General features: G+C 35.9%; 1 protein-coding gene across 9 annotated transcripts in view; it reads left to right on the top strand.

Moving 5' to 3' along the window:
* Nucleotides 1–18,279, top strand: part of DCDC1 (doublecortin domain containing 1) — a 358,252-nt gene that overhangs the window by 310,777 nt on the left and 29,196 nt on the right. For all 9 annotated transcript variants that reach the window (XM_036220546.1, XM_036220547.1, XM_036220543.1 and 6 more), the window contains 6 exons: nucleotides 3,576–3,669; nucleotides 5,909–6,079; nucleotides 9,627–9,812; nucleotides 12,993–13,196; nucleotides 14,575–14,776; nucleotides 18,072–18,224. In XM_036220546.1, coding sequence (XP_036076439.1) covers nucleotides 3,576–3,669; nucleotides 5,909–6,079; nucleotides 9,627–9,812; nucleotides 12,993–13,196; nucleotides 14,575–14,776; nucleotides 18,072–18,224 — 1,010 coding nt within the window. The remainder of the gene's footprint in view (nucleotides 1–3,575; nucleotides 3,670–5,908; nucleotides 6,080–9,626; nucleotides 9,813–12,992; nucleotides 13,197–14,574; nucleotides 14,777–18,071; nucleotides 18,225–18,279) is intronic.

Below are 18,279 nucleotides of genomic sequence, written 5' to 3'. Positions count from 1 at the left end.
CTGTCTTTGCAATGGGGAACTAGAAGGCAGGCGTTCGTCCCTGCAAATGGCTTGCTGTATGGGACCAGAGTTCATTCATTCAGTTGCAAAGGGTTATTACAGGCAGTATTTTAGGTGCTGGTGTTTAGCAAAGAACAAAACAGATAGAAATTTCTGCCCCTATTTAGCTAATGCTATCTCATCTCTATATTGCTGGAATTTATCAATATATCTTACTGTCTCGGCTTTCTGTACTATAGTAGAGGTTCTGCTTGAGCCTAGCTTGGAATTCAAGCATGGCTGATGAACTGGACTGAACAAACATGAGGAATGAGAAAAGTGACCCTTAGGCAGGAGAAAACCAAGCATGATGAATTTAACTCGGAAACACTTGGTCATTGGAAGAGAGGGCAAGTTCTGAGTCATGCTGAGTGTCTGTTACTGGTTTTGTTTTTAATCTTGAGTACTGAGGAGAAAACAGGAGGAGGGGAAGATTATTTAAGTAAAGATAAAAAGAGAAGTTTGCCTGAAACTTTGAAACTTTGGACCATGACCAGCAGTGCTTTGGAAAATCTAAACATGTATAACACAAAAGAGAACAGTCTCTTTCAATCTCCTTCCACTTTCCAAAACACTCTGCAATTTGGTCTCTTGAAGCCTAACCATGTCAAGCCATAGAAGAGAGGGACAGGCACAATTCAGAGGAATGTATGTCCTTTGGAAGAAGTGTGCTCATATAGTAATTGGAATTCTGAGCTTTCTTCAACACTTTCTGTAGTTGTTTTGCTTCATTCTCTTTCATGTAATTGGATATTCAAACCTATTTGTTCTGATAAGCTGGTGAGACCTGGAGCACCTTGGGTTGCACTGTTTAGAAAATTCTGTTTATGTGAACCACCATCTCTTGATCCGCCACATTATGCCCAGACAGTAAATTTGCATTTAGGAAGGCAACTACCCATTCAGAATTTGTATTAAGAGAGTGTAGGCAGAGTAGCTCACTGCAGACATCATGGGGGGGTACCAAGTGGCTATCATGGTGTCGAAAATTTTCATTAGTCCTTTTATTGAGGTCTTGCTGGGATAACACATTGTCTAGGCTAGAAGTGCAAGAAATGAACAAGGGGGCATTGAAAGGTAGTAGGAAATTGCCAAAGACACTCACTTGGTTTCCAGCCCCACAGAAAAAAATGGTCCAGATCGACTTTTGAGACAAGCTGGCATCTTCCTCCCATTTTCAACTCTGGTACAATGTGAATTAATCATTAGGTCTCTAAAGGGAAATATGTAAAACATATGAAGAAATCCTCAGGGATGAAAATCCCCTCAACGAGACTCGAAATTATAGAAGAGAAAATATAGTGTCATGGAATTTGGAGCTGAAAGAGATCTCAGACATCTTCTGGTCTTAGTCCCTTAATTCCAAAGATGGGTCACCTGAGGCTCAAGGAGTTTAAGTGACTTGCATGTTCTCATAACATGGGTTAATGGGGAGGCAGTGGTATCGTGCTATATATTGCTGGGACATGGATCAATTTCTCACTTTGCTGTTTGGCACTTGAGGGATTTTATGTAGAAGTCTATAAGCTCAGTGCTTCCTGCAGAATATAAGCATTCTTGCTATGGGCAAGTGCCAATTGGCCGCACTGTTCAAAAAGGAAAAGAAAAACCAGCACTATAATGGCTGAGCATGGCACAGTCAGCAGAAACATACAGATAGCTAGGTAACTAATCTTGGCATCTCAATAGATCATCACTGAAATATACACTCATTCATTCATTTGAATAATATTGAGTGCCGATAAGAATGCAAGGTATAAACTATGCAACATGCTGAGGCTGAAGAGATGAACAATATTAAATATCATGAAATCTCCATAAATACTAAAAAGGTACTTGATAAAATTGAATACCCGTTTTGGATTTAAAATGATATTTCATTAGGTGATAGGAAGAAGAAATACATTGTAAGATTAATAATGATTATCTTCTAGAAGTTAGGAGTGTTTACAATTCTGTTGTAATTTTACTAAATTCTTCACTGCTTTGCAAATTCTTTACCATGAGGATATATTGTTTTATGTTCAGAAATTTAAATTAGATATCTGAAATTTTTAAGTCTTGAAAGGAAAAATATGTTACCTTTCTACATAACCCCTCCCACCTTCTTCCCATCCCTCCGCTTGCACATCATTCAATTTTGTATTCTGGACAAGTTATATTTTCCACAGCAGGAATGCCACTGTTGATCTGTAATGTAACTATATTGACAGATGTAAAGAATGGGCTTCTTTTATACAGACAAGAGCTTTGAACGTTTAGTTTATTTTAGCTTTTAAGTAATGCAAGAAACATAATTAGTGAGTTTTAGCTCATAATTTTCATTTTGTTTTTCAGTTAAGGAGGCTTGATGTTAACCCCAATATAAGATCACTTAAAAATATTTACTGTATATCTTGAACTTTTAGGGAAAGCTCCTTTAGAAAAAAATTAAAGGGAAAGCTATAAAAAACAACAACCATTAATAACAGTAGCTAATACTAAGTGCTATGTGCCAGACAATATTCTATGCATCTTATATGCATTAATTCATTTAATTCCCATTCAATTTTAGTCCTATGAGGTATGCACCATTATCCCATTTTATAGATGAGGATATGAGGCACAGAGTTGTTAAGCAAAGCCATAGAACTACTGAAAGGTGGGCCCAGGACTCAAACTTAGGCACTGTGGCTCCAGAATCCATGTTTTTTTATTTATATTTTTTTAAGAGAGCGATTTGATTATTTATTTATTTATTTATATATTTGATCCCCTTTACCCACTTCACAGAATCCATATTTTTAATCACACTGCCACACTGCCTGCCATACTAACTAAATGGGTAAGGAGAGTATATCAGTCTGGGTACAAGCTGGAGACAGAAACCATACCATGACTTAGAGGAAATTTAACATAAAGGATTCTTAAATGATGATAACAAATAATTATCAGATATATTGTAAAAAAACAAATGAATTCTATATGGTATTCTAGGGCTGAGAGAGCGTATACAAGAAAGGACAAACTTGAGATTGGGCCCCTGGCCAGGGCTGGAGTTCAGAACTCAGTGGAAAAGGTGTGGTTGAAGCCCACTGAATGGCAGAGAAATTTGCTGGTTTGGTTGGCTAGATCTGGTTCGTGGTTGCTGGGTAAGCAAGAATCAGTCCTCTGGAGCAAACATGGGGGTGCAGCTGGTTGCTGTGCACATGGGCTTGCAAAGAGAATAGGGGTCAGGCAAGGCCGTGAGGGTGATGAGGGACAGTGCATTCTGGGCACCAGGTTAGGAGAGAGCATCACTGATGTCCCACTCCCAACTACTGACCCCATGCCGCAACCTGAAAGAGCAGGAGAGCCTCCTGCAGGGTTCTTCCAGCGCTCTCTATAGAGAAAACTTAACTCGTGCTTACTGTAGAAAAGCAAGAAATACTTAGAGGATTCATATCCATTGTCATGGGACATGGACGGAGCCAAGAGGGAGCACACTGGTAAGTGGTACAGAAGAAGTTCTAAGTTAGTCAAACTGCTTTGTAATATGCCTAATCCTGTTTCCCAAGGACCTTTCACCTGGTGAGGAATCCAGACCTCGTGCTGGCAGTGTCTATGACCAAGGCTAGAAATGAAGTCTGTGGCTATCCAGTTATTGTTCAGGTAAGACACACACACACACACACACACACACAAAAGAGTAAACATGGCCCTGTATTTACCCAAATTTAAGTATAGCTCCATGCCTCCTTGTGAGGAGAATGAAAAATGGATGTCAAAGAATTCTGTTTCGAATGCTATTGCTAAAATATTTACAATAGTCTGCTTAGATTTCATATTGAGCATGTTCATGTAGCTCTTAATTTAGTTTAATCCAACAGATGGTGATTGTGGGCTTGCTGCATGTCAGGAGCTATGCTAGTTATTTAAATCAAGTCCAATGGCAAGTATGAACAATTGTCCCAATAACATTCACATAGCTTATACTCTCAGGGTGCAGTCAGGGGAATGGCTGTTAGGTGCATGTGTTTTAAATTCAACGATTGGAAACACATGCAAATGTCCTCTTGCTTGGCAATTGGAGGGAAAAAATATGGTCAGGAGGGTTTTCCTGAAGGACGTGAGCTCATTAATATTAGTTCTACGAGGCTCATTTGAAATGCACTTTTAACATACTTTTGTAAATGCTGATAACAGCTGAACCATTTTTGGAGACTCTAGTGAAGTCTAACTTCATTTGCATTTTAGACAAAGACCTAGAGTATTCTTTTTCCATGTTTGTCTATCATCTTCACTTACCTATAACCAGAGACACTCCTAGATGAATATGTTTTTATGTACTTTTCCTTGTTAGTAGGAGAGAGAGTTTAGGAGTGTTCCTACTCTGCATTTACTTTCTATATCGTTCACAGTATTTACCATCTTTTTTTTTAACAGAATATATTGTCTCTAAATAACATTTGTTTTATTCCACGTTTTTAATAGCAAGTAGGCAACTTGTTTTGCAGGTCCTGAATCCCAAATCGGGACATAGCAATCTGGACAAATATCAAAGCTTAATTAAATCTTCTATCCTGATGACAAATATGGACTAAAAATTTATTCTAGGAGACACAGTATATATAACATTACATTCCTCCCTGTCAGCTGCCTCTTTGGAAATGAGATAAAACTTCATGCAGATGCAAATTTAGTACCGTAATCAGTTTCATAAAATTATAGATATGGATGTTTTCCCTTAAGGTTCCCATTTTATAAGAAATGAGTTTGATCTCTAGGTAATTTGTATTACCCTTCAAGATTTTTTTTCTTTCTTGGTGTTTCATTTTTATTTCTTGAAGCAATCAGTTTGTGAGGAAATATTAAAGTTCATGTAAATTAATAAAAATGAGGCATGTTAGGTTAATGTTATTGGGCCCCCTCCCTGTTCCTTGAAATATAGTCTTTGTTTTCATACCTCTGAGGGATGCTCGATTGTCTGACCTATTAAATCAGTTCTTAAGACTCATTTATTTTCCTCTTTACTATCAATCTCTCCTTGGTAAAGTAAGTGCTATTCATTATAAAGTTCCTTGAGGTGTCATGATATGTTTAGTTGAAACTAATCTACTGGTTTAAATTCTCTTAAATTGAAACTACCCATTTCTTTATGTATGCTTGAACCAGGTCTTATAATTAGAATAAATATGCTGTTTCTATTACTTATAAAACTGAGTGTGCTCACTTTTAAAAAAGACTCCTTGGTAACGAGTGAAATGTGAATTAAAATATCAGCAAGGTACAATTTTTTTTTATTAAATTGAAGATGTTTTGATAAGAGTGTGAGAAAAACAGGTCATTTCATATACTATTGATAGAAGTGTAAACTAAAATAACCTTTCTAGAAAGCATTGGATAAAATGTTATATGAATATCATAATATTTAAAAATGACCTCATTTTATTAGCAATTGTACTTGAGGCATTTGTTTAAAGAAGTTATGTATTTATACAAAGATTTATCTGTATAATTGTTCATTGCTCTTTTGCTTATAGTAAGGAAAATTTGGTAATCTATTTCAATGTTTAAATATTGGGGACTGGTGAAATAAAATATACCTAAGGTCAAATAATATATATCCTTAAAAATGTTCAAAAAAAAGTTATAAAATATTAAGTAAAAAGGAATCAGTGCAGTTACCAAATTGTATATATTTCTTGATTCTATTTATGTAAATCAAAGAAGCATATTTGTAAATATAGAAAATATTGTGTATATTATCATCAAATATCAATAGTAGTTATGCCATATAGTAGAATTATGAGTAATTGTACTTTCTGAATTTATGCAATGAAAACTATGACTTCTATAACTAAATCATAAACTTTCCCATTTAACTCCATATTTTGTCTTTTTTTTTCAGAAATATAAACCATATAACAATGGAACTTCCAATCAAAAGTGGAATTACATTGAAAATATGAAAGCTTTTATGGCCTTTCACAGCACTGCACTGGATAAGGAAATCACAGCAGCAAATTATGCTGGTATTTGTACATCCTCTGTAGTTAAAGAAGGAAATATTGATCAACCAGTAAGTGCTCCCTTCCTACTAAGGATAAAAGAAAAATAGTGGAAAGTATGAGTGATAATAAATAAAGAAATTATTTCTCTGGAAAGCCAATTTTCACACAAATTGAGTAGTAAAATATGAATGAAATCACACAGACTCTGGGGTTCTGGTTAGGAAAGAATGAGGGAATATCGAGATTACTCTCTGCTTATATTGTTTCAATGACTCCCTATGCCCAGCACCATCTTTGGTTCATCATCAGTTCACCAGCACACACATGAAGGAGGATAATCACACATGCTACACTCCCACAGGTGTGCCTGCCACACTAGATGTCACTAGAAAGCATACTAAAATGCAAATAAGTGTGAATTTAACTATATTACATTATACCAAGCATAGGATAAGCCTAAATATACTCTAATTTGTAAAGAAAATAATTTCTGAAGTTTAGTCCTTTAATTTTTATTAGTTAAGAATTATTTGCACCCTGCTTTACAAATACCTGAGATGTCGTGGTTCAGTGGGTCAAGCTAACTTGCTATTGTTGATGACCACAGAGACACAGAAAATTTAAATCTCATAATGCACACTATGAGACCCTCCAAGACCCACTTTATTCTGTTCCTTGGATATCTCTAAACATCTGCTGCTTCTTCACCCATTATTCCCTAACTCTACTGAGTAAGAGATGTCCAAATGTATCATATCATTTTGCATCTCTCTGGTTTTAACTGTGCCTTTTTCTTTTTTGTCTGTGAGCTCATACCTGTTAGCAAATATGCTGTCAGACTAGGAAGGTTATCTTAAAAGAATTCAAGTAAACTTGAAAAGGCTCTCCTTGTCCAAATACAAAACAATTTAAGCATCAATATGACTAATGAGTGCAATGAATTGACAGACACCAGATATGTTTAAATCCATATGTTCATAGTGATATTAAACAATAACAACAGCAACAACTAATTAGTCACAGTTAAATGATGTTATGGAACCAATTCTTTACTTTGAAAAGTGGGAAATAAAGAATCAAGCATTTATTTTTCCTTCCTTTATGAACTGTATCACAGTGTAACAAAATAGTTGGTGAGAAGTTTCACGTCATAGAACTATCCCAGCTAATAAATGAATTGGCACACAATTTATCAGGAAACCCACACTTTTCTATATAAATGGTTCTTCATGTAATATTCACTCAGTTCCATCTGAGAAGGGATATTTAATTTTATGCCTTCTAGTAATTCGTAGAGAAATGGAAATTTGATGTGCGTATGGAGAAATCCATAGTGGAATTTAAGAATTATATCTTTGTAAGTATCATCTAAATGTTGGCTTTGAACTGGGGTAGCTCTATGTACTTAAACAGAGTAGTTGAAGCTATATGGCAAAGGCAAAAAAGCCAAGAGCTTGGAATCAGAAGACACAGTTTTATATTTCAACTCTACCATCTACTACTTCAGTATCCTTGGCTATAAACTTCCCTCTCCATGTGTTTGTCTTCTCATATGTAAGTTGAGAATGAAGATATTAACTGTGACTATACTTTTAGCCTTGTGAGGAACAAAGCAAATTAGAGTTTATATGAGAGTACTTTAAATTTTTATTATGGAAATTTCTATACATATTCAAAAGTAGACAGATGAGTACAATGAATTCTTGTATACCTATCATCAAAATCAAATATTTTTAAGGTTTTGCAACATTAACAAACCCCCGGACATATCATATAACCTCAAACTTACATGCACCTCTAAAAACGTTTTACTACATAATCATTATGCCATTATTACACGTAACAAAATTAACAATAATTCTTCAATTACCTCCTTCTTAATCATATTTCCCAGGTTCTCCTAAAAAATTCTTCTTATGGTCAGTTGGTTTGAGGCAGGATTCAAACAAGTTCCCTATGTGACATTTGGTTGCAAAATCTGGGTCCTTTGTCCTATAGAATGACTTTATTTGGATTTATCTGTTTGCTTCCTATGACATCTTTTAATTTATTTCTCTAGCTCGTTTAATTCCTGTAAAAGATATTTCGCACTAGGGGTATAATTAGATTTATGCTCAACTTTTTTTGACAAGAATCTTTATAAATTTTACTGTGCATTTCTCATTTATTACTTATGTAGGCAGACAATGCCTGGATTTTCCATTTTTAGTGATAACAGTTATCAGTGGGTTAATGTGATTATGACCTAATTCCACATTTAAAATTTTTTCCTGGAACTTTTCCTCTAGTGTCACCATTTGGTGATCTTTTCCTAAATCAATTATTTTATTAGAAATTTTCAAAAGGGTCAATTTTGTCTAATTCTATAGTTTTTTCCCCACATGTGTTAGCCGAACTTTTAATGTAAGGAATTTTACCTCTTTAATTATGTATTTGAGTGCCCAAAACTATGTTTTGTAAAGGATGCTGGGATAAGTGCTTAATTTTTTCTATCTCACTTATCTATTGTTGTATAACAAACCACCTAAAAACTTAGTGGCTTAAACCAACAACCACGTTTTATCTGCAGGTCAGCAGTTTCAGGCTGGGCTCAGCTGGCCAGTTCTGTTGGTCTTGCCCACGGTCACTGATGTGGCTGTCGTCATCTGGTGGTTCTATGGGAACTGGGTGGTCAAAGATGGCCTCTTTAACATGTCTGGTACTTGCCAGGCTGTTAGCTGGGGGCTTTGGTTCTCCTCAAGACTTCTTGACCAGACTAGCTGAAGTATGTTCAGATTGTGGTCTCAGGATTCTAACTGCAGCCAAAAGATAACAAGCTCTGGTGTGCAAACACTTCTTATACATCCATTTGGATTGCATTTGTTAATGCTACATTTGCCCGAGCAAGTTACATGGCCTTGCCCAGATTTAGGGAAAAGAGAAAAGGAGAAAGAACTCTTTTTCTGATTGGAGGAGCAGCAAAGTCATATTTCAAAAGGGCATGCAAACAAGAGTGGAATAGTTTTATTGTAGCCATCTTTGCAAATAATCTGTGATACTTTTTAATGGCCAAGGTTCAGAGTTAAATATTGGTGCCAGTTTACTTCCAATGGACTTAAATAAGTTGTGAATTTCCTGTTTAGTAAGGGGTTTTGTTGATTTTTACTTATATTTTTAGCATCATTATGAACTCATGGGTTTCGTATATTCAAATATATTCAAAGTGTTTTGGTTATCATTCTTTTTGTGCACCCAAATTGTCCCACTTTGGGCCAGTGGAGGCCCTTGATATTGGCTCCTGTGTCCTTTTTATTCTTGGATGGCTTCTTTTCTTTCTGAGCATCACATGACATCACTTGCTTATATTGTGTATTTCTTGCCCCGAATGTGGATCTAGCCATTGCTCCAAGAAACCCTGATTCTGGACAAAAGTTATACACTTTGATGTGGCATTGTCATTGTCTCTGGGCTTTTCAGTCAACAGAGTTTGGAAATATCTATTTTTTAAATATAATTATTAAGGAGCAAAATAATGCATTAATGTTGAGTTTCAAATTTAGCATTCAGAGATTATAAAAGTATTTATTTATATTATAAAGATATGCCTATATAAAGCATCTTTACCCTTCTTTCTAGGGGTACTATTATCTCTCAGCTGCTGGAAAGAAAAAAACAATGCTCTGCTTGGCATGTGGACGTTCCATGAGAGCAGGCAAGGGACTAAAACAGTTGCTTCCAGGGCTGCCATTTCTCTGTGCTTCTGGCTCCAAGACCCAGAAACCCTTCTCACAAGGGCCTTTCAAGGTCATCAATGTGGCCAAGGTGTGTAATGATCTGAGCTCTGCTAATACCTAAGTGGCATCACTTGGGAAACTGATGCATTCATTATCTGCCTTGCACTCAAGTTCATCTCCACTCATCCAATCCATCTTCCTCTGATACACCTTTACCGTTCCACCTGCATTGATTTCCTTTTCCCCATTGTAATTTAAAATACATTGTCTATTAATGGTTCAATATACTCTGAAGTTAATTGGATGCTTCTGTGGCTTTAATCATCAACTGACACCTTCTACTGCTCTCTGTGTTGCTTTTAGAGGAGAAAGTAACTGCAAATCTTTACTTAGCAGAGTAGCTTTTTTTGCTTATATCCACAGGTAAACTCCTTTTTACTAGTACAAAATATTCCAAGGGGAATTTGTGTGTTGTAGCCAATGACTCTACAGGTTGGGTGCCTGAATTCACACATCCATGTCTAATATTATTTATATCTCATAGAGAAAAAAATCTGTCACTTTCCTGTGATCTTAATTTAAAATGGCACCATTTAAAAATTCCTTCTCTTCAAGTTTGTATATGAGAAGAACTAAAGGGAACTTACACATCTGTATAAAAAGGAGTGATTCCTAGGAGATGGGCCTGGTATGCTGGCCCACCTTCTGGCCTGGTATGCTGGTCAGGACTTGCCCACCCCATTCCCAGATCACCCTTCTCTCTCCCCTAAACCTGATATACATTGTGGGGGGTGGGAGTATAGTAACGGTTACAATAAATATTAACTGAAACAATAACTGAAGGAGGAAGGAAGTCAGTCCCCTGGGGAAGTCTGTGGCATCTGTCTTTGCTTCAGTGATAGTGGAGTGCTGTTAAAGGAGGTGGTGGTGAGCTTATTGGAAAGATCAGTTGGGTACTAGACTTATCGGGGTGACTACTTCATAAATTATATAGATGTCTAATCACTGTGTTGTACACCTAAAACTAATATTTTGTGTCAACTTTAATAGAAAAATAAAAAATATATTTTTAAAAAAGAATTCTCAATGTTACAACAGCTCTGAACTTTGCCCTCAGGGCAGCATCCTGAACAGGGCTTGAAAGGGAAAGGTGAAGTGTGGTGTTCACTACCCTCAGTATCATGTGGTTAAAGTTACACTCATTCCCGTCCTCATTCATCAGTATCTACCACCATAGGATGGCATCACCCTAAAATTAAAGATTAAGAGAATATCTGCAGTGCTACAAAAACAGACATACAGATCAATGGAACAGAATAGAGAGGCCAGAAATAAATCTGTGCCTATATTGTCATTTAATGTATGACAAAAGAGGCAAGAATATACAGTGTGATAAAGACAGTTTATACAATAAAGGGTGTTGGGAAAACTGGACAGATACATGCAAAAAAAAAAAATGAAACTGGACCACCTTCTTCCACCATATACAAGAGTAAACTCAAAACAGATGAAAGATTTATATGTAAGACCCAAAACCATAAAACTTCTAGAAAAAAACATAGGCAGCAAACTCTCTGACACTGTTCTTTATAATATTTTTTTTTTTCTGAGATATCTTCTCAGGCAAGGGAAGAAAAAAAAAATAAACAACTGGGACTACATCAAACTAAAAAGTTTTTGGACAGCAAAGGAAACTATTAGCAAAACAAAAGGACAACCTACTGAATGGGAGAAGATATTGCCTATGATACATCTGATAAGAGGTTAATATCCAAAATATATAAGGAATTCATACAACTCAACATCAAAAAACAAATAATCTACTTAAAAAATGGGCAGAGGCAGTGAACATACAATACAATATATATATATGCCTTACTGTTAAATTGCACACCTGAAACTTACTGGAGTTTGTTAATTGATGCCACCATAATAATAATTAATTTTAAAAAATGGACAGAGGACCTGTATATATGCATCTCTCCAAAGAAGTTGTTCAGATGGCCTATAGACATATAAAAGATGTTCGGCGTCACTAATCTACAGATAAATGCAAATTAAAACCACAATGAGATATCACCTCACACGTATCAGAATGGTTATCATCAATAAATCAAAAAACAAGTGTTGGGGAGAATGTGGAGAAAAAGGAACCCTTGTGCACTGTTGGTGGGATTGCAAATTGGTACAGCCACTATGGAAAACAGTTTGGAGGTTCCTCAAAATATTAAAAATAAAACTACCTTATGATCCAGCAATTTTACTTCCAGATATTTATTCAAAGAAAATCAAAACACTAATTCAAAAAAATATATGCACACTTCTGTTCACTACAGCGCTATTTGCAATAGCCATGATATGGAAGCAACCTAAGTGCCCATCAATAGACAATTGGATAAAGAAGTTATGGTACATATATTCCATGGAATATTACTCAGCCATGAAAAATGAAATCTTACCTTTTGCAATGAGATGGATGGACCTAGAGGGTATTATTCTAAGTAAAATAAGATAGAGAATGACAAATACCATATGATTTCCCTTATATGTGGAATCTAAAGAACAAAATAAATGAAACAAGAAAACAAAAATAGATTCATACATACAGAGAACAAACTGGTGATTGCCAGAATGGAGGGGGGTTAGGGGGCCTGGGTGAAAAAGGTGAAGAGATTAAGAAGTGCAAATTAGTAGTTACAAAATAGTCATGGGTACATAAAGTACAGCATAGGGAATATAGTCAATAATATTGTAATAACTATGTATAGTGCCAGGTGGGTACTAGACTAATCAGGGGGATTACTTTATAAATTACCGAAATGTCTAACCACTATTCTATACATCTGAAACTAATATAAAATAATATCGAATGTCAACTCTAACTGGAACATAAAATTACAAAAGAGAGAAGATCTGCTGTGCTAGTGCCCCATTACTTCAACCCCAGGCTCTCTCTGGCCCTGGCATCGTTCCCCATCTCCTTTCAAAGGAGAAGGCCACACAGAAAACAGGAGAAGTCCAGAAACACTGCCAGAGACAAAAAGTCTCCTGGAATCTCAGTGACAGTCTGAGAGGACTGAATTCTGACCCAGTGTCCCCCCATGACAACATTCAATGCCCGTAGCATGTGAAGCGAGCATTTCAAAATTTGGATGTCACACACATGTACGTGCATATATTCATTACATTAAGAGACTGAAATATACCAAAATAACAAAACTGAAAAAAAAACCTTGAGTAGACCTGTGATTTTTTTTTTTTAAATCAGGCTGATTTATCTTCTTATGAGGCTGAGAAAACCCTAAGTTATTATGAAAAACGTCTATTATCTTTACGGATGAAGACCTGCATGCGAGTTGTCTCTCATAGTGGTATGGCAGCTACGCACCAGAAGGCAGTAAAAATAATTGCACACAAAAACGGAGATGGATATCGAAATGGGAAGTTAATTGTGGCTGAAACATTCCCTGTGGTAAGTGGCTATCACTTAAATGCTTCTTGCATTCTCAGAGGTAATGATAATGGTGACAAGAAAAAAACAGTGGGATTGAGTGATAACTGTCCCTGGCCAGTTTCACCAATTTAAGCTGATAAGATCAAAATCTCTGTTTTCTTAAAAATATTCTTTTTTTATTATATTTCTTTAAATATGGTCTTAGGAAAAAGAGTAACTAGAATATAATTTTAGATTGGCTCCAGAGCAAAGATATATAAAAGCTGGGGGAAACAGAGCTACCAGAGTTTCTTCATTCTTGCGATAGAATGCCTTTTTGCCTTCCTTCCATTCCAGCTTCAAGTCATACATTATCTGAATGTTTTAGGAGATGCTAACTCATTTATTATTGGAGAATATGAGCACTTATTTGATGATAGGGTGTTTTATTATTTTCAAATTGGAAAAGTCAGGGTTGTGCTAGGAGGGAATGTATGGTTTCTTAAAGTCTGTTCCCCACAGTCTTGGGAACAGAAGAGAATCCCCAAAGGCCCAAACCCAGCTTTGTCCTTCTATTTTGGGGGGATTATCTTGTCTATATATTCTGGCCATTACTTTTAACAACATAATTTACAAGTAATGTTAAATATGACATGGGGTTAGCCTGCAGACTTTCTTGCGAATGCACACATTCACACATACTTGTTCACTCACTTCTTTCATTGAATACAAATATATATTTTTTTGTTAACATATTGTTGTTCAATGGACGAAAAGCAAAGTATAATTGTTAGCAACATCGATATTCACCCTGAGATCCACGACTGGCTTTCGTGGTCTTGGGAATAATTATTGTTTCAGCCTGTTTTCCATCTGGAAAATGGAAGTAATAATATGGTTATTCCTTGGTTTGAAAGTTAACTACTCATTTATTTTAAAGCAGTTTATCAATAGGAAGTATAGGCATACCTTGGAGATAGATACTGTGGGTTTGGTTCCAGACCACCACAATAAAGCAAATATCTCAATAAAGTAAGTTGCAGTCTTTTTGCTGGTGGAGGGAATTGCCTCAATTTGTAAAAGAAGAAGAAGAAAAAAGAAAGCAATATCTGTGAGGCACAATAAAGAGAAAAATGGAAAGTGGATTTCTAGGTTGGACATTTCTTAGGAAATACTCTGATGATAAAAATGTATTAACATACTTCAGCTGCTGTTTTAAACATTTGAGGCTGAGACTTTTCACAGTCAGATTGGGCTCATGTTGTGAGATTAGTCAGACAATCTAATATCAAAATTTGTCTCTAAACAAAGATCAAATTAGAGGATTTTCTCAGATTTCTTAAAGAGCAAGCTCTTCATGATTATTCTCAGTTCTATCACTATTTACTCTCAGTTCCTTACAGTCTGTGTTATCTAGCTTCTCACAGAATGTACAGAACAACTTGGTCTTGCCAGAGCAGCCTCCAAAGTATATACTAAAGATGGAACCACAATCGTTTCCTTGCGTGACTTGGTTTTATGGGCTCTACGTGAATCTTTTATTCAGAAAGATTCTGAGGAACAAAAGAAAGAGGAATTCTCTCTTGGAACAAAAGACACGACTGTTAAAAGGATAGAAGGTTGGTTACACTCTACAGAATTTAGCTGATTCTACTTATGTTTGGTCATAAAAAATGTTACATGTAATTCTTTTATCAAGTCACGCCTTCTAGAATTACAAAACCACGGGAAGCTACTCTCATGAGATTCTCATAGTTTTTACCTTACATAATAGGAAAAATTTAAAATAATGTAAAATTGGTTTCACTGCCAAAAGAATAATTAGGCTGTGATTTATAAAATATATTTGGTAGCTTAGCTGCTTTGTGCAACTTGAGCAGCTTTTGTTAAGTTCAGAACCCAAACCAACTGAAGACCACTTAAGAAAGAGGGGCTGGATCAATGCAAATCTCTTCCTCTTGTTAGAAGAAAGGTTTCCTCTCTATATACCTCCTGCTTTCCAATTCCCCTTGCTTGACCCTGCCCATCTCCACTGCTTCTATAAATTCCCAGAAGCTCCAGCAAATGCACCTCAATTACATCTTTGTATGTGTCATTAGACTATGTACAATTTGAGGTCAGGGCTGTGCCTCCAGCAGCAGTTTACTAAATGATAAAGACTCTTGCTAGCAGTGATTCAGTAGAGTCATCTCAGGTTTCCACTCTTGTATTGGTAGGCATCGTTAAGAGTTGAAGAAGTTGGGTTTTGGAGCCAAAATACCAGGGTTCGAATTTTAGCTGTCACTTGCTAGCTGAATGATCTTGGGCAAATTGCTTAACCTCTCTGTCCCTAAATTTCCTCATTTGAGAAATTAAGATATTAATAGTCATTTATTTCATGGAATTTTTATGAGGATCAAATGAATCTTCACGTGAATATATACTCATTTGATCCTCATAAATATGACTATGTATTCATAAAAGTATATATAAATATGAATATATGTATATAAGTATATAATTATGTAATTTCATAATATATTTAATTATATAATTTCAAAGAGTGTCTGAATGATGTTTGCCAAACATCCAATGAATGTTAGCTATCATTACTGTGTGTAGGATGAGTAGAGAAAACACACTTTTCTTCCTGCATGTTTCTCCTTTATGTGCACAGTGCACAGTACTATCACACTCACAACACTTCTGACACCAGATGTGTGGGATTTTCTTCCCCACACCAAGCAATTCTACCAGCTGAGTGTCCTACAATTTAACTAAATTCTGGTACTCTCTACCTGGAGATAGCATCAGATCTCATGGGTTAAGGGCTCAGTCCACAAGACTGCTCTCTCCTACCCCTTACTTCAGATGCCAATCACAAGTGCACATCATAACCTGTGCTTCTGATCAATGGGCTATAAACTGGAAGTTCCTACAACTTCATTCTTGGGTTTGATTAATTTCCTTGAGCAAATCACAGAACTCAGGAAAACAGTTTACTTACTGGTTACTAGTTTATGATAAAAGGATATGATAAAGAGTACAGATGAAGATTCATATGGAAGAGATGTATAAGTCAAGGTATGTGGGAAGGGGTACAAAGCTTCCATACTCTCTCCAAGCCCACCACTTTCTCAGAACCTCAACACGTTCACCAGCCCGAAGCTCTCTAACCCTGTACTTTGGAGATTTTTATGCAAACTTCATCCCTTAACCATGATTGATCATAAACTCAATTTCCAGCCTCTCTCCCCTCTCTGGAGAATGGCGGGGAGGCGAGTGGGGGGGAATTGGGTTGAAAATTATGAGCTTCTAATCATGGGTTGGTCTTTCCGGTGACCAGCCCCATCCAGGAGCCCACCAGCAGTCGTCTCGGAACAAAAGACACTGCTATCGTTCAGGAAATTCCAAAAGATTTAGGAGCTCTGTGTCAGGAACCAGGGTCAAACATCAAATATTAAAACAAAAGATGCTCCTAGTGCTCTTATCATGTAGGAAATTAGAAGAATTTTAGGAGCTCTGTGCCGGAACCAAGGGCAAGGACCAATATTCTACATATTTTCTGTTATTTCCCAGTGATTTTGTTTTGTTTTCTAATGAGATTTAAAAAATAATTATGTAAACATTTAATGCCTAGCTGATACTAAAATATACAGTTTTGCCTTTATTTGGCATATAGAATATTTGATTTCCATGTTCTGGAAGATTACAATTTTAATCACTCTTCTTTCACATTCTTGTTTAAAACCTGGTTATTTATTCAGGACTACCAAAAGGATGTGGCCATCTTTCCCCTCTGTATTCTAAAGATTATCCTTGAAGTCAGGCAGGTCCATTAGTGGGCTACCCCTTTTACTGAATTGTGATTTGGCATTATACAAACAGTTTGCATTGAGGAAACTTAAAGAATTAGGTATCTGTCAGAAACTCAGCATAGGGCTTACTATTAAGGCATTATTCAGGGTATAGGCTCTAGAGGCAGATGACTTGGATTCTAATCATGTTTCTTCCCCCACCTAGCTGTGTGACTAAATCTTAGAAACCTTTTCTGTGAAATAGACATGGACCTACCTCAGAGTATCATCTTGAGCATTACATGAGATCATGCACTTCTTAATAAAATGTGTCACATATAGTAAGTTTTCGATCTATGTTAATTTCTATTATAGACTATGGTTTGCTATACCACAAATATTTCCCTTTTAAATAAGTTTAAACCCTTAAATAAGTCTCTCTCAGATATCAAGACCAGGAGAGGTGTATCTTCTGAGGAATTTCTCTCTCTACATTGGCCACGTGAGACTTGAAATTTTCCTCTTTGCTTTGGCCACTAGAATGCTTAGAGCCCAGATTGTACTTTATCTCTAGCAAATAAAGACAGTGTGGTGTTTATTTTCATTTCATAATAAAAGTTTTATAAAGCATTTCTTTGGATACCTGCCCAATTAAATAGACCAAACACTATTTATCCTAAGCACTTTTTTTTTTCCTTTTAATCTTCTCAATAGGAGAATGAAATAGATACTATTATTCACTTAAAAGATGAAGACTCTGAAGCACCTTACCTCTGGCTTTAGTCCATTCCTATACTCCTTTCCATGTCCTTTTTTAAAAAATCTCTTTTATCCCTTTTCAGAGTAGTTATTTTGGTAAGCCATCTCAAATTTCTTTCAGAACAAGATAAAGTATAAGAAAAGAATTAAAGTGTACACACACACACACACACACACATATACACACACAATCAGATTTGGGTAAATTTTTTGCTATGAAGCTATGATCACATCAGTATATTGGCATCAGTTTTGGTACTGCCTGTTAAAATTAAGTCATTACTGAAAAATGAAATATTTTAAATAACAAATGAATTTAGTAAAAAAAAATTTATTCATTATTCATTGAATGATGGTAAATATGTCATTTGTTTCCCAGAAAACCCAGGAATGAAAGTGAAAAGCAAATCATTTCCAAAGTCCATGACATCTGATAGTTTGGATGGTATCGATAAGTCTTTGCTCACCCTCATTCACAGAAATCCTATTGCCATCTGGGTATCTTGTGGTGAACCATTTTTGTCTCCAAATGGTAAGTTTTCATTTTTGCTCTCTTTCGAACAAGCATATGAAAGAAAAGATAAATA

The sequence above is a fragment of the Rousettus aegyptiacus genome, unplaced genomic scaffold, assembly GCF_014176215.1.
Source record: "Rousettus aegyptiacus isolate mRouAeg1 unplaced genomic scaffold, mRouAeg1.p scaffold_m13_p_5, whole genome shotgun sequence".
Lineage (NCBI taxonomy): Eukaryota > Metazoa > Chordata > Mammalia > Chiroptera > Pteropodidae > Rousettus > Rousettus aegyptiacus.
The sequence above is the reverse complement of the archived record's forward strand: the minus strand, read 5'-3'. Positions and strand labels throughout refer to the sequence as shown.